General features: G+C 44.6%; 2 protein-coding genes across 2 annotated transcripts; both read left to right on the top strand.

The window, feature by feature from the left end:
* The first annotated feature begins 1,057 nt into the window (after positions 1–1,057).
* On the top strand, positions 1,058–3,677 carry LOC124656930. Its single transcript, XM_047195577.1, has 5 exons — positions 1,058–1,570; positions 1,648–1,873; positions 1,959–2,318; positions 2,776–3,122; positions 3,195–3,677. Exons 1-5 carry the CDS (start codon positions 1,058–1,060, stop codon positions 3,675–3,677), a joined length of 1,929 nt encoding a protein of 642 aa, XP_047051533.1.
* A 2,011-nt stretch (positions 3,678–5,688) lies between these two features.
* On the top strand, positions 5,689–7,870 carry LOC124651380 (pectinesterase-like). The gene is made up of 3 exons (XM_047190475.1): positions 5,689–6,668; positions 6,910–7,070; positions 7,170–7,870. The coding sequence occupies exons 1-3, from the start codon at positions 5,689–5,691 to the stop codon at positions 7,868–7,870; spliced, it is 1,842 nt and encodes a 613-aa protein (XP_047046431.1).
* Positions 7,871–23,033: the final 15,163 nt, after the last annotated feature.

Genomic DNA, 23,033 nt, shown 5'->3' with positions numbered 1-23,033 from the left:
TGCGTTTGGCAAAATATTTTCTTTGCATCTCGTATGGAATAATATTGGGGAGAGACTTGTATAGGATCTATCTATTAGGTGAGATCATAGGATCAACTCACATAAAACATATTTTATTATGCGAAAAAATCTGAAAATAATATGCAACATACCTATGGATTGTATCTACAACTCCAAAAAAATTCAGCTCAAAATTTGCTCTACACTTGAAGAAACAAAAAAGACAAATTCAACTATGAATAGTGTCAGATCTGATTGAATAGTAGTTTACACTATTCACACCTAAATTTGTCTTTTTTGGTTCTCTAAGGGTCTGTTCGGTTGGTGTCATCGCATGGAACGTAATGGGTTGGACCTGCACCCAGAGCAGATTCGTGTGTTCGGTAGGAACTAAAACCAGAACCTAGCGATTCCTGGAAAACGAATATTCGGCATAGATTCGGAATTAGGCGGTACCTCCAAATCGGTGGAATCACTCGGTACCGAGGCGAGCTAACGAAAAAAAGAAATCCAATCTCACCTCTCACCCCCGTCCCGAACCCTATCTCACCCACCCCACGCACGAGCCCCTCCCCCTCCGTCTCCCTCCTTTCTTTCTCTGTGGCGGCGCTGGATCCCCTCCGCCCTCTCCTCCCGTCGACTGGAGCGGTAGCGGCGCGGCGCGGCGGGGCAGTAGCAGGCAGCGGCGCGGCGCGGCGGGGCAGGAGCAGGCAGCGGCGCGGCGGGGCAGGAGTAGGAGGCGGCGCGGCGGGGCAGGAGCAGGCGGCGACGGGGCAGGAGCAGGCGCCGGCGCATCGAGACCTCGAGCAGGCAGCAGCACATCGGGACGGTATGAATCCACCACTCCCCTGCCTCCACCCCCAACTCCTCCCCTGCAAATTTTCGGTTTCGGGAGAGGCATCCAAATATGTTCTTGACTTGCTATATGGTTCTATACTTCTGTTGTATACTTGCAATCTGTTTGTATACTTGCAATCTGTTTGCTATATGGTTATTTAGTTCTGTTTGTTGTATACTGGTTACAAAAATTTTGGTTCTATTTTCATATGCATTGTAGATGGTCAAGAGCATGAGTAAAAGGAAAAGAATGATTAGGGGAGCTGCTGTTTTTATGACACTGGCTGCAGTAGCTGTTCTTGTTCGTGCTATCATGAGGAAGAGAAGAAGACCCCGTATCACCTATGGCCCAATGCATGAACGAGATAGGATCAGATTTGATTATTTGAACCAAAAAATTTGGCAATGTGATGTGACATGTAGAAATATGTTAAGGTTTGATAGAGGTCCTTTCTTTCGATTGTGTGACATATTGAGAGATCGTAAGTTGTTAGAGCACAATGTTCATCTAACTGTGGAGCAACAAGTGGCGATGTTTTTGCATACAATTGGGCATAACCTTCGGAATAGGGTTGTTGCAACAAACTTTGGTAGATCATTCAGCACAACAAGCATCTATTTTAGGGCAGTCCTTCATGCCATAGGAGAGTTGCGTAATGATTACATCAGGCCACCATCATTGGAGATACCAACAAAAATTGCGGGAAATCATCGATTTGACCCATATTTTAAGGTAATTCCAAACATCAGGCCACTATATCTTAGCACCTTGAATTTAGACCATGAAAATTAATATGTTTACTTATATAGGATTGTATTGGAGCTATCGATGGTACACATGTGAGAGCATCTGTTAACAAAGATGTGGAACATTCTTTCCGTGGTAGAAAGCCTTTTACTACTCAAAATGTGATGGCAGCGGTTGATTTCGACCTCAAGTTCACATATGTGCTGGCTGGTTGGGAAGGGTCGGCTCATGATTCAACCGTTCTAGCTGATGCATTAGGGCGTGAGAGAGGCTTACAAGTACCAGAAGGTAAATAGTTTCCTTAGATAGAATTGTCTGTATACTAGTGCAAGTGCGAGATCCCTTTTCACCAATTTTTGTTTTCATTTCGTAGGAAAGTACTACCTAGTTGATGCCGGTTACGGAGCAAAGACTGGTTTCATGCCACCTTTTCGTCGTGTGAGATACCATCTGAACGAGTGGGGTAGCAATCCAGTCCAGAATGCAAAGGAGCTATTCAACCTTAGGCACTCATCTCTACGGGTGACGGTAGAGCGAGCATTTGGTTCTCTCAAGAGACGCTTCAAAATTTTAGATGATGCAAAACCATTCTTTACCTTTCCGGTGCAAGTTGACATAGTTGTAGCTTGTTGCATCCTTCATAATTATGCACTATCCCAAGGGATTGATGAGTTTATCATACCGGAGGTAACATGGACCACCCAACCAATTCGTACATCAAGGCAACAAGCAAGCGACCAAAGGGCCATGGTAACTAAAAGTGAACAAATTGCCGAACAAATGTGGCAAGATAGGCAAGCCATGTATGGAGATTGATGAGTGTGGCTGGACAGATGTTGTAATAATGCAACCTTTAGATTGGCTGGACAGATTGTGCCATTTTATAATTCAAAACCATGTATTTGTGATGTTCTAATGCATTTTATGCAACCTTTTGATTGGCTGGACAGATTGTGCCATCTTATAATTCAAAACCATGTATTTGTGATGTTCTAATGCATTTTATGCAACCTTTTGATTGGCTGGACAGATTGTGCCATCTTATAATTCAAAACCATGTATTTGTGATGTTCTAATGCATTTTATGCAAACTTTTGATTGGCTGGACAGATTGTGCCATCTTATAATTCAAAACCATGTATTTGTGATGTTCTAATGCATTTTATGCAAACTTTTGATCGGCTGGACAGAAATGGACGATGACACAACCACTCCAAGTGGCAGCACCGGTAAAAGTGGGCAGGCAGTGTGGACTACCTCCATGACCAACATGATGTTGAGCCTTTTGTGTGACATGGTTGCTAGTGGGAAAAGAACTTCGTCCGGATTCAAGAAGGTTCATTTCAATGAAGTTGCTACAGGTTTGAATGAACATTTCAAGCTAGCTATCACGGGGGATCAAGTTAGCAACCATCTTAAGAAGTGGAGGAAAATTTGGGGGAGGATAGTACAATTGAAGAATTTGAGTGGAGCTCTATGGGATGAAGATAATTGCATTATTAAGCTAAGCGATGAACACTATGCAGGTCATTGCAAGGTAATCTTGTCATCAACACTTGCATGCCATGTTTTGTGTACATTATGTAATCATTTCCATGTTTTTGTGTAGGACCACAAATCTGATGTCAACTACTTGAACACTCCCATTGAATATTATCATGCCATGAACACTATGTTTGGCACAACTACTGCTACGGGTAAACATGCTAGGTCCGGGAATGATCCCCTCTCCACTGATTTAGATGAGGAGGACAATAGTGAGGTGAATGTTGGCGAGTCATCTAGTTCCAAAGCACCAGCAAAAAAGAAGGCCAAGGTAATGCAACTTGAAGATGATGCGCTAGTTACCACTCTCAAAGATGGGTTCAAACTTGTAGCTGAAGCTCTAGTGAAATCTGGTGGAGATGATGATACTATACCAGATAATCTTTGGGATGTTATCTCCATAGTTCCTGGTTATAGTGAAGGAGAACTTGCTCACTACTATGCTCACCTTGTTGACAATCCCAAAATCGCAAGAGCTTTCTTGTCGCTTAGCCTCTCTAACAAGTTGGTTTGGGTTAGTAGGTATGTGACCAAGAACTTTGGTTAGGTGTGCTGGCTGGTATGTGAACTTGACATGTACGGAGTGTAATGAACTTCGATTATGTCTGCTTTTGGATGTTTAGTATATGAACTTGACATGTATGGACTGTAATAAACATGGTTGAACTATATCGCTTTTAGATGAACTTTGTGGTACTGTTGCTACCTTATGATATTTTGGTTGAAAGTTGTCTTGTTTGTGATCTCGTATCTGTATATGTTTGTTGTTGTATATGGTGAATTGTTTTTGTTAAAAATACAAAGGAAATGCTGTCAAAAAATTGCATGGTACATGGTCAGAAATGAATGGAGCTGAACCTGTACGTTTTGCATCATATTGCATATGGGAGGTATTCTCACCATTCATATGAAAAGGGTGAGCTGAAACAGATGATTCTCATTTGTACTCTCCAACCGAACATGTGAATTAGAATCTACCCATTCCCTATTTTGCACAAACCGAACATGTGAATGGAACCAACCCATTCTCAAAAATGGAACCATGACATTCCATCCCTTTTGGTTCTACTACCGAACACACCCTAAGTATATGTCGAATTTGAAGCCCTTGCATATGTAACATAGTTATGCGTTGTCATTTTTTTCATAATATTTAAACATGTTTTGTCTCTTCAAAAAAATTATTCTCATAGATCCTATCTAAAAGCTGATCCTACCCAAGTCTTCCCCAATAATATTGTATTTGCATTGCGTACGAAAAAACATTTTCTCTCCTTAATTTTTGTTGCTGATTTTCTCTGTTGTACAATTTTCTTTGTATTTGAATATATTAGTGCATAATTTGATGAAGCTTTCATGAGGAAATTGAAGAAAGCACCACATTTTGGTGCTACTTTTCTGCACATCACCTAATATTCAAGTTTTAGCAAAAACCATCGGTGTAATTTATCGTAGATAGATCGAAACATCGGTTGGTTAGTTGATTGGCCGGACTGCTCACATGGAAAATGACAAGTCACATAAATCCTCGAATGTGGCTGAATTTACATGAACCCCCACTTCTTTTTGTTGATTTTGGGCAAGGCATCTTATATTTGGAAAAAATACGCTCAACTGCAAGTTTTTCTATTTTTTCAAAAATGCAAAAAGTAGGTCAAATCTAACAAAAAATTGAGAAATACAATTAATTCTCTTTGATTATTATGGGAAATTATGTGACAATTTGGACTTGCCATTTAAAAGTGTTATCGGTGTTTAACAAATTTGGCCAAATTTTGATCACAATTAAATCTTTTCAACAGTTCTGAAATCTTAAGTAATTCTAAAAATCTAATCATGAATATATTTTTAAAATTATTGACTACTCCTTTAAAGTTTGGACAGTTATTGGTAGATTTAGTAAAAAAAATTAAAGTTCTAAAAATCCCATTAGTTGAACTCAATTGCCTTATATTAGATTGTTTGTGCAAAATTAGCTCTGATAACATGAGCATTGCATGCAGGCCTCACCGGGCAGAATCGATGTGAAATGATCTGAACCGAAATCTTGACCTATCAACAAAAGATTACGCCGAAGGTCCGTGGTTTTTGCAGCAAACCGTATTGCAAGTGCTCTGTACAAAAGCAACAGAAAAGGGTTGTGGTCTTTGTTTTATGCAATTTCATCGCTTTCATCCATGGCCAGATGAGCCGATTATTTACCCTCTAGTGCTGGAGGGGACAAATATATGCGGTAAACATGCCTGATAATTTGGAGCTATGGAGAAGCAAGTTAGAGGCCATTGTTTCATGGCGAGGCTACAAAGTACTAATCAAGGAACAATGTACATCCAAACATAGCCTCCACAAACGTCTCCCGGCCCTTCTTTCCTCGGAATCCCGCGGTGCCCAAATAAACAGTCGTTCTCCAATGCCTTCCGCCCCCTTTCTCCAATCCTCTCTGCCATGTCCGGTGTAAGGCAGAGAGCGAGAGAGAGGAAGAAGCTGTAAATAAAGGAGAGAGAGGAAAAAAAGGCTTTCCTCCTCAAAAAGGAAAATAAACAGCTACTTCGTCGACCATGTCGTCGGCGTTCGGCGACTTCGGCCCGCTCACGGAGCGCCGCAAAGCCGAGAAGGCGCGGCAGACCCGCAAACGCCTTATGATCGCGGGCGGGGTGATCGCCGTCATACTCATTGTCTGTGGCATCGCCGTCATGTACAACAATAAAAAGGACGAGAAAGGCGGAGGGTCGGGCAGCAAGAAGGGCTCGTCAAAGGGCAAGTCCGGCGGCGGCGACGACTCCGACGCTGATTCCGACGGAGGATCTGGCTCGCCGGCGGACCTAAAAGCCGTGTCGAAGACCATCGCGTTTGTGTGCAAGCAGACGGACTTCCAGGACGTGTGCCAGGATAGCCTGACAAAGTGCGTGAACGCGAGCGCCTCGTCGCCCTTGGACGTGGTGCGCTCCGCCGTGCAGGTGGTTGGCGAGGCCATCTCCCAGGCGTTCGACCGCGCCGACCTGATCATGAGCAACGACCCCCTGGTGAAGAACGCCGTGGCCGACTGCAAGGAGTTCTTCTTGTGGGCCAAGGACGAGCTCAACCACACGCTCAGTGGCATGGATAGCAAGGACAGCCTCACCAAGCAGGGGTACCAGCTGCGCATCTGGCTAAGTGCCGTGGTCGCGCACCAGGAGACGTGCATCGACGGCTTCCCCGACGGGGAGTTCAAGGACAAGGTGAAGGAATCCTTCGTCAAGGGGAAGGAGCTCACCAGCAACGCCATGGCGCTCATCGAGAAGGCCTCCACCTTCCTCGCCGGCTTCAAGCTCCCCAAGCGCCGCCTTCTCGAAGCTGAGGAGGAGCCACGGCGTGCCGAGCCCGTGCTCGGGGAGGATGGTATCCCGGAGTGGGTTCCCGAGAGCGAACGGAGGGTTCTCAAGGGCGGCGGGTTCAAGGCCGACATCAAGCCCACCGTGACGGTGGCCAAGGACGGCAGCGGCAAGTTCAAGACCATCAACGAGGCTCTCACTGCCATGCCAAAGACCTACGATGGAAGGTACATATACATTGTCCATGGGTCGTCCATCCGTGCATGTCCATGCTCCCCGAAAAGCGAAACAAAGGCTCGGCCTCTGCATCAAAATGATTCATAGAAACCATTCATTGCATAGTTTCAAATTTAGTTTCAATATCGAATATCACAAATCATGGATCACTCGAAGTTGTCACATAAATTAACCATCGAAAAATATCTATAAATCTTATATATTCTAATGGGTTGCCGTTGTTCCTCCCAGATATATCATCTACGTCAAGGAAGGCGTGTACGAGGAGTATGTTACGATCACAAGACAGATGCCGAACGTGACCATGACCGGGGACGGTTCCAAGAAGACCATCGTCACCGGTAAAAAGAACTTCATCGACGGCATCACCACCTTCAAGACCGCAACTTTCTGTAAGCAAAATGTCGCCGTCAACTCAACACCCTCTAGCTTGTCCGTGGTAGCGCTTCGTTATTAATTCGTCGTGGGCAACCGTACGTTTTTATTTGCAGCCGCGCTAGGCGACGGGTTCATGGCGATCGGGATAGGGTTCGTGAACACGGCGGGCGCGGAGAAGCACCAGGCGGTGGCGCTGCTGGTCACGTCCGACAAGTCCATCTTCCTCAACTGCAAGATGGAGGCGTTCCAGGATACGCTCTACGCGCACTCCAAGGCCCAGTTCTACCGCAACTGCATCATCTCCGGCACCGTCGACTTCATCTTCGGCGACGCGGCGGCCGTGTTCCAGAACTGCATCATCACGCTCCGTCGCCCGATGGACAACCAGCAGAACATCGTCACCGCGCAGGGCCGCGCCATCGGACGGGAGGCCACGGGGTTCGTGCTCCAGAAGTGTGAGTTCAACGGTGAGACCGCGCTCACGGCGCCGGGGAAACCACCCATTAAGAACTACCTCGGCCGGCCGTGGCGCGAGTTCTCCCGCACCATCATCATGGAGTCCGAGCTCCCAGCCATCATCGACAAGGCCGGGTACATGCCGTGGCAGGGCGACTTCGCTCTCAAGACGCTCTTCTACGCCGAGTATGGCAACAAGGGCCCCGGAGCCGACACGGCAGGACGCGTCAACTGGCCGGGGTACAAGAAGACGATAAGCAAGCAGGATGCGACGCAGTTCACCTTGGAGAACTTCCTCCACGCGCAGCCGTGGATTGACCCAACCGGCACGCCGGCCAAGTACGACTTCTTCGGATGAAGGGACTGCAAGCACATGCCTTCGTGATGGGGCGATCGAGGAGGCCATAGGGGATTGGAGGAAGGGGTGCGGGGTACAATCTTGGTGGAATTGGATTATTGCCATGCATGTATGCGCGCTTGTTTTTGAGAGGTGTTTAAATCCGGCGATGCACGCGCGCATGTGTGTCTAGTTTTACTTTGTGTTTGTATACTGGCTCATATACGTGTTTCTTGTACTTGTACATGAATTTCATTTTTTTTACGATGACTATTAGCAGATTATTGTATCGAAAACAAACAAATCTCAGAAGGCAAGGTCCGTGTCACACACATAGCTCAGGATGTAGGCGGAGACGACGTCCGTGGAGTGCCTGTTGCCTCTGTGCACTAGCTAGCTTAGAGCATCTCTAACGACTTAACCCTTTACACACGAAAAGAGTTCGTCACTAATACAAATCAGGCTTTTAAGGCTCACCATGACAAACTGAAGAAATTTTCGGCGTGCGATGTGGAAAAATGCTCACGTCCAACAAAAAGTGGACCGTTTGCAAATGTTCCTTTCATTTGCTCCACGAAAAGAGGCGGTCCATATATAATAGAGAACCCGTATGTCATAAAATCCAAACGATTTTTTCCCAATGTGTGATTAATTTTATATTTGTAGGCCGTTTATTTCATACAAAGTGTGTGTGATATATTTCACTTGATTCCCGTTTTGCTGTTGTCTTTCCCTTTTTCCATATACTGTTCTCGTCGTCTAGTTGCATTTGTACCTCCCGCGACTCTTCTACAAATCTAGTGAGCGTCGCCAGTAGCTTACACCGGCTTCAAAATGGCTGAAAAACTATTGGAACAATGCCTCACAAGGAAGTATTGGCCAATCACAGAGTGCAAATGGGTGTGACGCTAAGGGCTCCCGCTCAGTATGCACTACCGCCTAGCCAAACACTCCTCCCGCTGCACGGTGAAGGCACGCCCCCTCCTCTCCCCTCTCCCCCCCCCCCCCCATTGAGTCATCCGTAGAGGTGCCAGACTCCTGGAGATCTCCTTCGTGTCGTGGCACCGTCAATTATGCCCATTGCATGGTGTGAAGGGATTCGATACTATGTTTAACGACCACTCGCGGGAATACATGCTATACCGAGTGACCGGAGCTCCAAAGAAGGCCATGTTGGAAACATGTCCTAGAGGCAATAATAATTTTGTTAATATCATGTTTCTTGTTCATGGTATATGTTTATAGTTCATGCTAGAATTGTATTAACAGAAACATAATACATTTTTCTTTTATAAACAACACTATGTCGTAGTAAAGCTTCTACTTGGCTAGCTTGTTGATTAGCCATGGTTATGGTTTGGATCATATCACTAGGAGATCAGACCCAAATAAGCAAATCAATTAGAACACATCACAAAGTTCATATGGCTGAAGTTTTTTCATGTCAAGTAACCTATTCCTTAGACCATGAGATTATGTTACTCCTTGGCATCGAAAGAATACTTTGGGGCATCAGTTGTCATACAATACCAGGGCGATCATAAAGGTGTCTTTTAGGTACTTCGGAAGGTACTTGTTAGGTTGCATGAATAAAGATTGATATTTGTCCATCCATGTGAGGGAGAGATATTCTCTAGGCCCACTTAGTTAGCGTTCGAAAAAAGCCGGCAGTTGGATTGCAGAGTATAGTACAGCCTTTGAAAAAAGATGGTAGCTAGGTAGTGAAAACCTGGTAAGTGTTCAGAATAATCCGACAGCTCCCTTCCAAAGAATCTGACAGGTAGCTAGTTAGAACATGGTAAGTGTTCAAGATAATATGGCAATTAAATCTGAGAGCCTAGTAGTTGCCTTCCAAAGACTCCGGTAGCTAGTCAACCAGAACCTGATAAGTGCATCAAAACAATCAGCCTACAGACTGACTAAAGGAAATATAGTTGCTAGTGAGAGCCTCATAAGTACTCCCTCCGATACGTAATATAAGACGTTCTACAATTTTTCAACAACACCAAAAACTGTGACAATGTACCAAAGTACACTGCTAACTATCTAAACCATAATATGTGCATCGCCTAGGGAGTTACAAGCCCAATCGATCCCTCTGGTAATCGATCACCGGCAGCTCACCCAGCACCTCGCCCCCTGATCTGCTCTCCCAGTGATAGGGCAAAGGTGTCCGATCTTTCGATGAGACGCTGATACGTCGATTTGTTGGTGGAGTTCGTGCTTGACGATACAACTACATGTGCAGAGCTCGTGCGTCAATGTAATTGCTAGGACAATCTCCGGGAGTTACTGATCTTGCGGATGCACGATCAGCCTGACCAAAAGGTCTTCATTCCTACCTGAAATCGAGAACAAGTAAGAACTAATATTGCAATCAGAATATTGCGGATATAGATGAAAACTGTATTAAAAAGGTGGGATTCCGAATAGTCGGTCTTGTTCTAGGCGTTGGCCTGAAAAGAAGTACACGAGAGTTGCAGCAATGACTAACTTTTAGTCTAATCAAAATCAGAGTCTAAACGTAACGGCTAAGGAGGTATTTAAGGAGGAAAAGGAGAGGATTTCGGCTAGCCCTAGATATGGTGGCCGAACCGACCTCTAGATGGCCTTTCTCCTTCAATACGGACTCTAAAAAGTAGCAGACTTAATTCCTGAGAATTTGACATGGGTCTGGCCCAAAACTAAAGGTGACGCAGCACCATATCATACTTAGGAAAAAATTATGAAGTATCATCTTGAATATTTTATCCAAGCTCTTCTTTCATCACTATGGAGGCTTCAAAGTTCTGAAATCTTCACTCGAATCGTCCTCTTCAATCCTCACATGTTTGCTGCCATCTCCATGCACGATCACGCTCCAAAGCTTGTCCCTCTTGTCCATGCTAGGTCCATCATTCCTAAGAGTAGCAAACACATCTGATTTAGGCAGCATCATATTCTCATGTATGTGAGGAATAGTTCCAAGAAATGAAAGTACCTGATAGTTAAGTTGTCTGCCACGAGCTCGAGCGATTGGTCCTTGTATTTGTGGGGCTGTAGGCATAGCAGTTGTATCAATAGATGGGATGTCCTCATCATTCTCCCCTTCTTGAATTGAAGTCGTCCTCGACGCAATCTCATCTTCTTCACCAGAGTAAGCCTTCAAATCAGCAATGTTAAATGTAGGATTAACCGAACCAAAATCTGCAGGAAGCTCAAGTTTATATGCATTATCATTTATTTTCTCTAACACCTTAAAAGAACCAGACGCGCATGGCATTAACTTAGACTTGCGCAAATCAGGAAAATGATCTCTGCGCAAATGCAACCAAACAAGATCACCAACATCAAACATAACATGCTTTCTCCCTCTATCCCCAACAATTTCATAGTTAGCATTCATGTGTTCTATGTTGTCTTTACTAGTCTCATGCAATTTAATATCAATTCAGCACGTTGAGTAGCATCCACATTATTTTGCACCGAAGATAGCAATGGCAACAAATCAATAGGTGCACGAGGAATAAACCCATAGACAATCTCAAATGGGCACATCTTAGTGGTAGAATGCAGCGAATGATTCTAAGCAAATTTAATATGAGTTAAACATTCTTCCATAATTTTAAGTTCTTCTTCAAAATAGCTCACAACATAGTAAACAAAGTTCTACTTACTACTTCAGTTTGTCCATCAGTTTGGGGATGACATGTAGTACTAAACAGCAATTTAGTCCCCAACTTAGCCCATAAACATCTCCAAAAGTGGCTAACTTAGTATTGCGATCAGAAACAATAATATTTGGCACACCATGTAAACAAACAATTTCACGAAAGAAAAAACCAGCAACATGTGTAGCATCATCAGTCTTGTGACAAGGAATGAAGTGTGCCATGTTAGAAAACCGATCCACAACAACAAAAATGTTATCCCTCCCCTTATGTGTACGAGGCAATCTCAAAATGTAATCCATTTAAATATCCTCCCAAGGTACTAGGAATAGGAAGAGGCATATATAAACCATGTGGATTAAGTCGAGACTTAGCTTTTGACAAGTAGTGCAGCGTGCCACGAAACTCTCAACATCTCTACGCATGTGTGGCCAAAAGAAGTGTGCAGCAAGTACATTTTCCATCTTCTTCACACCAAAGTGGCCCATCAATCCTCCTCCATCCGTCTCCTGCAACAATAAAAGACGAACGGAACTATCTGGGATGCATAGCTTGTTAGCACGGAACAGAAATTCATCATTGAGGACGAATTTGTTCAATGTTCTACCATCTCTAAAATTTAGCAACACATCTTTAAAATCAGCATCATACAAGTATTGTTCATTTATAGTTTCTAATCCAAAAATCTTAAAGTCAAGTTGAGAAAGCATAGTATAACGGCGCGACAAAGCATCAACAATAACATAATCTTTACCCTTTTTGTGTTTGGTAACATAAGGAAAATATTCAATAAATTCAATCCAGTTTTCATGGCGGCGATTCAACTTAGCATGACTACGAATATGCTTCAAAGATTCATGATCAGAATGTATAAAAAATTCTTTAGGCCATAAATAATGTTGCCAAATTTCTATTGTCCGAACCAGCGCACATAATTATTTATCATAAGTAGAATAGTTCAGACTAGGTCCACTAAATTTCTCACTAAAATATGCAACAGGTTTGCCCTCTTGTAATAACACACATCTCAAACCAATTCCACTAGTATCACATTCAAGCTCAAAAGTCTTATTAAATTCAGGAAGTTAAAGCAAATAAGCATGTGTTAACTTATCTTTGAATATCACTAAGGCTTCTTGTTGTGCATCGTCCCACACAAAGGGCACATCCTTCTTTGTAACCTCATTTAGCGGCGCGGCTATGGATCCAAAAAAAAATCACAAAGCCCCTATAAAACCTAGCGAGGCCAAGAAAACTCCTCACTTGTGTGACCGTCTTGGGCTGCGGCCAATTCTCAATTGCTTCAATCTTGGCTGGATCAATTTCAATACCCTGCGCAGTAGCAACATAGCCAAGAAACGCAACTCGATTTGTGCAAAAGGTGCACTTCTCAAGATTACCATACAAACGTGCATCACGTAAAGCATTGAAAACATCACGTAAAAGATCCAAATGATCCTCCAAAGATTTGCTATATATGAGAATATCATCAAAGTATACTACCACAAATCATCCAGTAAAAGCACGTAAAACTTCGTTCATTAGTCTCATGAAAGTACTAGGAGCATTAGTTAAACAAAAAGGCATTACTAACCACTCATATAAGCCGAACTTAGTTTTAAACGATGTTTTCCATTCATCTCCTAATTGCATACGAATCTGGTGCTAACCACTATGCAAATCAACTTTAGAGAACATAATAGAACCACTCAACTCATCAAGCGTATCATCCAAACGTGGTATAGGGTGACGGTATCGAATGGTAATATTATTAATAACTCTACAATCAGTACACATGCGCGAAGAACCATCTTTCTTAGGTACCAAAATAATATTAACAACACATGGGCTAAGAGACTAGCGAATGTAACCTTCACGTTGTAGAACCTGAATTTGTCGTTGAATCTCGTTGGTCTCTTCAGGATTGGTGCGATATGGTGCATGGTTGGGCAGCGAAGCTCCTGGAATCAAGTCAATTTGGTGTTCTATCACACGAATAGGTGATAATCCAGGTGGAACATCTTGTGAGAACACGTTCATGTATTCCTGCAAAAGGTTAGCAACCGCAGGTGGCAAAGAAGGAGGCATATTCTCAAATAAAAACAGAACTTCCTTACAAATAATTGCATAACATTGAGTATTGTGCACATCAAGTTCCGCAATATCATATTTGCTAGCAAGAATACAAGGATTGTTCACAGGAATTGTAGTAGCATGATTAGAATCATATTTAGAAGTATTCTTATGTGGCACAAAATCTGCAGCAACAATCTGATTTTCACTCTTATGTTTCTCCTCGTTTTTTACTCTACTAGCTCGAGCAAGAATTTCTTCAGGATTCACAGGTTTGAGACCAATTTCCTTCCATCATGCATGAGAGCTATAATAGTGATTAGTTTTACCATTACGAATAGATTCTCTATCAAATTGTCAAGGTCTACCAAGTAACAAACAACAAGCTTGCATAGGTACAACATCACAATCAACAAAATCAGAATATGTACCAATAGTAAAAAAGCACACGTGTTGTTGTTGTTACCTTGAGCTTACGAGAACTCTCAAACCATTGAATGTAGTATGGATATGAAGGTTGTTGTAGGTAGAGCAAGCTTCTGCACCATGTCAAGGCTAGCCAGATTATTACAACTCCCTCAATCGGTGATGATCCGTATAGCTCGATCTTTTACAACGCCTCTTGTTTGAAACAGATTGTGGCATTGATCATGCTCAGCTCAATTGCACACTTAACACATGTTGTGAAACTAGGCTCTTGTATTGATCAGCAGTTTCAGCTCCCATTACCTCCATCCCTCTTTCAGAATCAGAATTGGATCCATCACGTGCAGCAATAAGGGCCAATGTATCTTCATCAAAATCATTTGCAGAATCATATTCTCCATCTTCACGCACCAACATCACACGTTTGGTTCTGCATTCTTTTTCTATGTGACCAGATCCCAAACATTTACGATATTGAATTTCTCACGTCTTCTCCGTGGAGGCCATTGAAGATGAACTCCGAGGAGGACCAGCAGATGGTGGTGGAGTAGAAGCAAGTGGCGCTCGTGATGCAGGCATGGTGTACTTGGAGGTAGTAGGCGCTGGTGTAGCCCCACGAGTGGGTGGATTTGATTGTCACGAAGACCATGATGATGTACGACCTGCGGAAATATTATCTCTTCTCCATGGTGGTTGACGATCATGCACTTCACGTTCATCTTTGCAAGCAAGATGAAATAAACGAGTAATGGTGTTCACTGGTGGAAAAACAGGCTTCCGGGAAGCCCCATAAGTCGCGAAGGTAAAGGAACCGCGACTAATGGGGTCTTTAGTCGCGGTTCGTGTGGCGAACCGCGACCAAAGCCGGGCCCGGGCGCACGGTGGCCAGCTGGTGCACGTGGGGGGTTTAGTCGCGGTTCGCCAGCCCAACCGCGACTAAAGGTGCCCGAAGGCCTTTAGTCGCGGTTGGACGGAGCCAACCGGGACTAAAGCCCCTCCCTATATATACCCATCCAGCAGCCAACACTTAGCCATTTGGAGCCATTCTCTTCACAAACTTCACAAGTGAGTGTTAGGTTTGCTTTTGGTTCCTCTTATGCACATAAGGTGTTTGATGAAATGCCCCAAGAGCATGAAACAAACATGATATGAAGTGTTGGAGTCACACTTGAGCTTTCTCATTTATTTTTTCCTCCTCGATCGCGGTTAGCAACTTGAACCTTTGATGTGTCATTGATAAAATATGCATGTGTGTGTAGTTCATTGTTTAATTTATATTGTTTGTAGCTAGTTAGTTTAACAAATGCATGATGGTTAATTATATATTTTATATTATAATAATGCGGATGAATCGGCAATGGATGTACGGTAACCGACTCTCCGGCGAGTTCGGTACGGGTTTGAAAGATTTCCTCGTAGTGGCTAATGCGAACAAGCAGGGGGTTTTGTTATCTGTCCATGTGTTAAGTGTAAGAATCGGAAGGGTTACTCTTCCTCAAGAGATGTTCACATGCACCGCTTCGGCACGGTTTCATGCCAAGCTATAATTGTTGGACCAAGCATGGAGAAAGAGGGGTTATAATGGAAGAAGATGAAGAAGGGGATGATTTCAATGATGAAAGCTATCTTTCTCATTTCGGTGATACTTTCATGGAGGATGCTGAAGGTGAAGGGGAAGGTGAAGAAGAGGCACGTGATGATCCCGTTGATGATCTTGGTCGGACCATTGCTGATGCACGGAGACGCTGCGAAACTGAAAAGAGAGGGAGAATTTGGATCGCATGTTAGAGGATCACGGGAAGGCGCTGTACCCCGGATGCGATGATGGTCCGAAAAAGCTGGGCTGCACACTTGGATTTGCTTGAGATGGAAGGCACGAGCAGGTGTAGCTGACTCGGCATTTGAAAACTTGCTGAAAATGTTGAAGAATATGTTTCCAAAGAATAACGAGTTGCCCGCCACTACGTACGAAGCAAAGAAGGTTGTACTGCCCTCTAGGTTTAGAGGTTACGAAGATACATGCATGCATCAACGACTGCATCCTCTACCGCGGTAAATACGAGAATTTGAATGAATGCCCGGTATGCCATTGCATTGCGTTATAAGATCGGAGGCGATGACCACTGGTGACGATGTTGAGGGCCGGAAACCCGGGAAGAGGGTTCCCGCCAAGGTGATGTGGTATGCTCCTATAATACCACGGTTGAAACGTCTGTTCGGGAACAAAGAGCATGCCAAGTTGTTGCGATGGCACAAAGAGGACCGTAAGTCGGACGGGGAGTTGAGACACCCCGCGGATGGAACGCAATGGAGAAAGATCGACGAGAGAGTTCAAAGATTTTGCAGCTGACGCAAGGAACATAAGATTTGGTCTAAGTACGGATGGCATGAATCCTTTTGGCGAGCGAGCTCCAGCCATAGTACACTGGCCCGTGACTCTATGCATCTACAACCTTCCTCCTTGGTTGTGCATGAAGCGGAAGTTCATTATGATGCCGGTGCTCATCCAAGGTCCGAAGCAACCCGGCAACGACATCGATGTGTACCTAAGGCCATTAGTTGATGAACTTTTACGAGCTGTGGGGCAGACCTGGTGTCCGTGTGTGGGATGAGCACAAAGAAGAGGAATTTGACCTACGAGCGTTGCTTTTCGTAACCATCAACGATTGGCACTGCTCTTAGTAACCTTTCGGGACTATCAAATAAGGGATACAATGCATGCACGCACTTGCTTACATGAGACCGAAAGTGTACATTTGCCAAATTGTAAGAAGAACGTGTACCTTGGGCATCGTCGATTTCTTCCGAAAGGTCATCCGAGTAAGAAAGAAAGGCAAGCATTACAACGGCAAGGCGGATCACCGGCCGAAGCCTGCGGAACACTACTGGTGCTGAGGTATTTGATATGGTCAAGGGTTTGAAAGTCATCTTTGGAAAGGGTCCGGCGGACAATCGGTTCCGAAGGGAGGCGACGGGCACGTAGCCATGTGGAAGAAGAAATCTATATTCGGGAGCTAGAATATTGGAAAGTCCGAGAAGTCCGCTCTGCAATCGACGTGATGCACGTTACGAAGAATATTTGCGTGAACATCCTAAGCTGCTTGGGCGTGGACGGGAAGTCAAATGATACAAAGGAAGCACGGCAGGACCGGCAAAGTTTGAAAGACCACGATGACCTGCATCCGGAACGGTTTCAAGGTCGTGCCGGCTACGCTCCGACCAAAGAAGAGAAGGTCATCTTTTTTGAATGCCGAGCGAGTATGAAGGTCCCGTCGGGATTCTCGTCCAATATAAAGGGAATAATAAACATGGCGGAGAAAAAGTTCCAAAACCTGAAGTCTCACTACTGCCACGTGATTATGACGCAATTGCTTCCGATTGCTTTGAGGGGCTCTGCAGGAAAATGTTCGAGTAGCCATTGTGAAGCTATGTGCATTCCTCAATGCAATCTCTCGGAAGGTAATCAATCCGGAAGTTCTACCACGGTTACTGAACGATGTGATCCAATGTCTTGTCGGTTTCGAGTTGGTGTTCCCGCCATCCTTCTTCAATATTATGACGCACCTCCTGGTTCACCTAGTCGATGAGATTTCCATTCTCGGTCCTGTATTTCTACACAATATGTTCCCCTTCGAGAGGTTCATGGGAGTATTAAAGAAATATGTTCGTAACCGTGCTAGGCCGGAAGGAAGCATCGCCAAGGGCTATGGAAATGAGGAGGTAATTGAGTTTTGTGTTGACTTTGTTCACGACCTTAAGCCGATTGGTCTTCCTCAATCGCGGCACGAGGGGAGACTAAGTGGAAAAGGCACGATCGGAAGGAAATCAATGATATGTATGGACGGCCATTCTCCGACTGAAGCACACCACACGGTTCCGACCAATTCCAGCTTGGTGGCTCCGTACTTTGAGAAACACAAGAATATTTTACGCTCGGACAACCACGGGAAGCCTGAATCCTGGATTAGGAAGGCCCACATGGAGACTTTCGGCGGTTGGTTGAGAAAACATTTAATGAGTGACAATAAGGTTGTAGATCAAGTTGTACATGTTGGCCAAGACACCATCTTCGACTATAACGACTTTCCAAGGGTACGAGATAAATGGGAATACATTTTACACGATCGCCCAAGATAAAAAGAGCACCAACCAAAACGAGTGGTGTCCGCTTTGATGCAGCAACCGAGAATGGGCAAAAGGTCACATATTATGGTTACATAGAGGAGATATGGGAACTTGACTATGGACCCTCCTTTAGGGTCCCTTTGTTCCGGTGCAAATGGTTCAAGCTAACGAGGAGGTGGGGTAAAGGTGGACCGGCAATACGGAATGACAATGGTGGATTTCAACAATCTTGGTTACCTTGACGAACCATTCGTCCTAGCGAAAGATGTCGCTCAGGTTTTCTATGTGAAGGACATGAGTAGCAAACCGAGGAAACGGAAAGATAAGAAAACGATCGGTACATCATGCGATGATCCAAAGCGCCACATTGTTCTTTCGGGGAAAAGAAACATCGTGGGAGTGGAGGACAAGACGGACATGTCGAGAAGATTATAATATGTTTGCTGAAATTCCGCCCTTCAAAGTGAACACCGACCCAAGCATTAAGTTAAATGATGAGGATGCTCCATGGATACGGCACAATCGTAAGCAAGCGGGGACACAAGGGAAGAAATGATGTGTAATAATTTATTATTGTACCAAACTTTGTTGAATGAATCATGTGAATTATATTACCCGTGATGTGTTTGGTGTCCATTTTCGAATGATTCAATTGACTCGAGATAGCACGATGATACATGAAATTTGGAGTGACTAAGTCATACTCCTGCATACATGAAATTTGGAGTGACTAAGTCATACTCCTGCATATAGGAAATTTGGAGTGACTAAGTCATACTCCTGCATATAGGAAATTTGGAGTGACTAAGTCATACTCCTGCATACATGAAATTTGGAGTGATTTAGTCATACTCCTGCCTAGGCGTATAATATGCATACTCGTAGTCTTCATAGCCGCCGCCGTTGTACTTGGTAGTCGTCGCCTTCTAAGTTGCTGGCGTCGTCGTCGCTGCTTGTCGTCGGCTGTCGTCGGGCGGCGCTCGTGGCTCGAGCCGAGGGTAGCGCAGGCGGGGGATATCGCCGGCCGTGATGTAGTCCATGACGCTCTGCGGAGTCCGGCCGTACCACCATAGCCGACGGCCGGCCTCGTGGAAGTTTCCGGGAGGCGGACCGTCCTCCTCATACCCGGCGAGCGCCCTCTCACGCCGATTGATGAAGAAGGCGTCCCAAGTATGTTGGTTATCGGGATGCCGGCGGGGATTCATCCGCTGCTCCGGCGTGAGGTCGAGGTAGTAGTGATTCGTGATGGCCGCCGGCGCGCGGTACCACGAGGGACGGGAGGGACCGGCACGCCGCCGGCGCTTAGGCTCCGGCCGGCGGGGACGCGGTAGCCGGAGGGCAAGGGTAGTTCGAGGCGCAAAGCTCCTCCACCTGCTGGTAGGTTAGAGTGGGTGCGGTGGAAGCCATGAGAGAGTGATGAGAGATTGTAGAGATGTGATGCTTGGCCAAGCCGGGCTACCTATATGTAGTGACAAATGGCGGGAAAAATGGGAGCGGGAAGACGGGAGGCGGGAAGAAAGAGGCGGGGAGAAAGTGGCGGGAAGAAATTGGCGGGAAAAAATTTGGCGGGAAGAAAGAGGCGGAAGAAATTGGCGGGAAACAATTGGCGGGAAGAAATGGCGGGAAGAAATGGCGGGAAGACGAGGAGGGAAGAGGGGTCGGCGGAAAGAGGCGGGAAGAGGGGGCCAACGAACTTTTGAATTGAATTAGTTTTATTTTTATGAATTTTTGATAATTTGTATTTTTAAAATTTTGAATTGAATTAGTTTTATTTTTATGAATTTTTTGGTATATTATTTGTATTTTTAACATTTTGAAATGAATTAGTTTTATTTTTCTGAATTTTTTGATATATTATTTGTATTATTAACATTTTGAATTGAATTAGTTTTATTTTTCTGATTTTTTTGGTATATTATTTGTATTTTCAACATTTTGAATTGAATTAGTTCTATTTTTCTGAATTTTTTGATATATTATTTGTATTTTTAACATTTTGAAATGAATTAGTTTTATTTTTCTAAGAATTTTGATATATTATTTGTATTTTTAACATTTTGAAATGAATTCGTTTTATTTTTCTAAAAATTTTGATATATTATTTGTATTTTTAACATTTTGAAATGAATTAGTTTTATTTTTTCTAAATTTTTTGATATATTATTTGTATTTTTAAGATTTTGAATTGAATTAGTTTTGTTTTTCTGATTTTTTGATATATTATTTGTATTTTTAACATTTTGAATTGAAAAGAAAATTGAAAAGAAATTTGAAAAAGACCTTTAGTCGCGGTTGGCCACACCAACCGCGACTAAGAGTCTTCCGCGGAAGCCGCTCAAATCCCGCGAAAAGACCTTTAGTCGCGGTTGGTGTGGCCAACCGCGACTAAAGGTACCCTTTAGTCGCGGTTGGCCACACCAACCGCGACTAAAGGTGCCTCCCTATAAATATCGCGCGGCGCGCGGCGCGGTTCGGTTCCTTCTTCCTCCTCGAAACCGCCGGGCTGCCGCCGGCTGCGCCCTCGACGACGCCGCCTGCGCCAGCGACGCCGCCTCCGTCGTCGTCCCGCGCCGGCCGCCTCTCTCGCCCGTACGTCCCGCCGCGCCGCCGCCGTGTATCGTTCCGTCGTCCGCCGTGACCGCCGGCGCCGCGCCCGTGTTGACCGCCGCCGCGCCCGTGACCGCGCCACCGTGTCGCACGCACCGTACGTCGTCGCCGCCGCCGCTCGCCGTTGAGAGAGAGAGGACGTACGCGCGCCGCGCGCAGGTGACCCCCCGCCGGCCGTCGCGTTGCAGGTGCCGCCGGCCGGCCGCGCGCGCGTTGAGAGAGAGAGAGGCCGGAAGGAGAGGCCGACCCTTTTTTTTTTAATTAACTCACAATTTGTTAATCAAAATTGTAAATCTAAAATTTTGTTAACTTAAATTTTTGTAAACTTAAAATTTGTTATTCAACTTAAATAACAAATTTTGTTAACTCACAATTTGTTAACCTAAAATTTTGTTAACCTAAAATTTTGTTAACTTAAATTTTGTTAGCCGGTCGATAACTAAGTACTTAACTCACAATTTGTTAACCTAAAATTTTGTTAACTTAAATTTTGTTAGCCGGTCGATAACTAAGTACTTAACAACAAAATACTTAACAAAAAATAGTACTTAAATTAAAATTAAAACTTCAAAATTTGTAACTTACAAATTGTAACTTAAATGAAAAATAGTTTTAAGTAATTTGTAACTTCAAATTTTTATTCAACTTAAAAATATTGTAACTTTAAATGAAAAATAGTTTTAAGTATATTGCAACTTAAAAATAGTGTAAAATTTAAGTTTAAAGTTTGTGTAAAAGAAGAACTACAATTTGACTTTAAAAAATTGTGTAAAAAGAACTAAATTTTAACTAAGTCAAATTTATGAAAAATCCCGTGCTCGTCGACTTTTCTTCCCCGTACGTCCTCCTTCCCCACCGACGGCGCCCACCTCGGCATGGGAACGCGCTTCCGCGGTGACCAGCTACCACCGCGCGTATACGGAGGGGGCCGGCAGCGCTCGTCGCCCCCTCCGTATACGCGCGGTGTTTTGGGATCGAGAGGGGGCGGCGAGGGTTATGTGTCGTCGGCACCGCCACCGCCGCGCCCTTTCGCCACCGGTTCGCCACCGCCACGCGGTCATTGCGAGGTCGATCGTCCGCATATAACACGCGTCCCCCCTCTCGCCTCCCGCTCGTCGCCCTCTCTGTTTAATTATATGTAGAAGAGATGTGATAATGCATATACACAATTAATTTGTTTTGACTACATGTTTTCGGGACCGACATATGGCGGACGATAGAGCTGACCCGATTACCGGACAACTATGATCCGGACGGCTGAAGACCATATGTTCGGCATCATAAAAGGCGATATTCCTTTTGTGCTCGAACCGGAGAAGAAGAAGATGATATCTCTTCTTATCCGAACCTTGAGTGTGAAGATGAAGGGCGCCGTCGGCAAGCGGATGATGCGAAGAAACGTCGATAAACGACGATCTTCAATTGGAAGTAGCAACCACCTCCGGCGCCGAGGTATATATATATATATACATATTGAGCGTACGGTGATACAACTAAGCGATTTGAATAAATGTGTGTGTACTAACGCGCGCGACTCTCTTTCTTATTTTAGCCCTCGGCCGGATCGTCGAATAAATCGAGTACGTCGTCGTCAAAGCGTGGCGCAACCAAGACGATGAAAGCAGGAGAAACATGCACCATCGATGTTGTCGACGAAGAAACCGGCAGACGGCTGGAGCCCGGCAAGAACGCCACCAAGTTTGTCGGCCAATGCGGAGCCGTTGTTAGAGACAACGTCTCGATCACCCGCCGGGAGTGGAATGAGCCAAAGAAGGCACGTGTTGGTTTCACTTTTGTCGATAAGAGAGAAAAAAAAGATTGCTTCAACAAGCTTATGGAACATTTCGTTCTACCTCCGGAATACCGCAAATACGATGAGGAGGGTAACAAGATTGCGGAAAACAAGAATAGGCGCAAGCTAGTCAAACGAGTTCGCTCTTTCTAGGATGGCCAACGCATTCGGAAATACAAGCAAAATCTAGCCCATGACTTTGTCAACCAGGGCAAGACTCCGGATTTCAAAGGACAATATGAGAAACTGCAACATGATTGGCCAGAATTTGTGAAGCAAAAGAAATCGGAGCAGTTCCTTGAACTATCGAAAAAAAATAAGGAAAATGCGGCCAAGAAGGAGTACAATCATAAAATGGGGCCGGGAGGGTATCGCTTTTGGCAGCCTAAGTGGGAGAAGATGGAGAACGAGGCGAGGGCGCGAGGAATCCGTCCAGAGTACGGAGGGATGGGACCCAAGGGCCAAAAGCTGGTGAGTACGGGCATGGGGGATCGGCGGAACCGGAGACGGG

Source organism: Lolium rigidum, chromosome 5, assembly GCF_022539505.1.
Source record: "Lolium rigidum isolate FL_2022 chromosome 5, APGP_CSIRO_Lrig_0.1, whole genome shotgun sequence".
Classification (NCBI taxonomy): domain Eukaryota; kingdom Viridiplantae; phylum Streptophyta; class Magnoliopsida; order Poales; family Poaceae; genus Lolium; species Lolium rigidum.
This window is presented reverse-complemented; position numbering and strand designations above follow the sequence as displayed.

Bases quoted from the DNA above. Each gene is read 5' to 3' on its own strand.
- LOC124656930 (XM_047195577.1), top strand. From the start codon at position 1,058: ATGGTCAAGAGCATGAGTAAAAGGAAAAGAATGATTAGGGGAGCTGCT. The intron at 1,571-1,647 runs GTAATTCCAAAC...TTACTTATATAG, and splicing joins GATTTGACCCATATTTTAAG to GATTGTATTGGAGCTATCGA. The intron at 2,319-2,775 runs GCGACCAAAGGG...TCGGCTGGACAG, and splicing joins TACATCAAGGCAACAAGCAA to AAATGGACGATGACACAACC.
- LOC124651380 (XM_047190475.1), top strand. From the start codon at position 5,689: ATGTCGTCGGCGTTCGGCGACTTCGGCCCGCTCACGGAGCGCCGCAAA. The intron at 6,669-6,909 runs GTACATATACAT...TGTTCCTCCCAG, and splicing joins CCAAAGACCTACGATGGAAG to ATATATCATCTACGTCAAGG. The intron at 7,071-7,169 runs GTAAGCAAAATG...TTTTATTTGCAG, and splicing joins CTTCAAGACCGCAACTTTCT to CCGCGCTAGGCGACGGGTTC.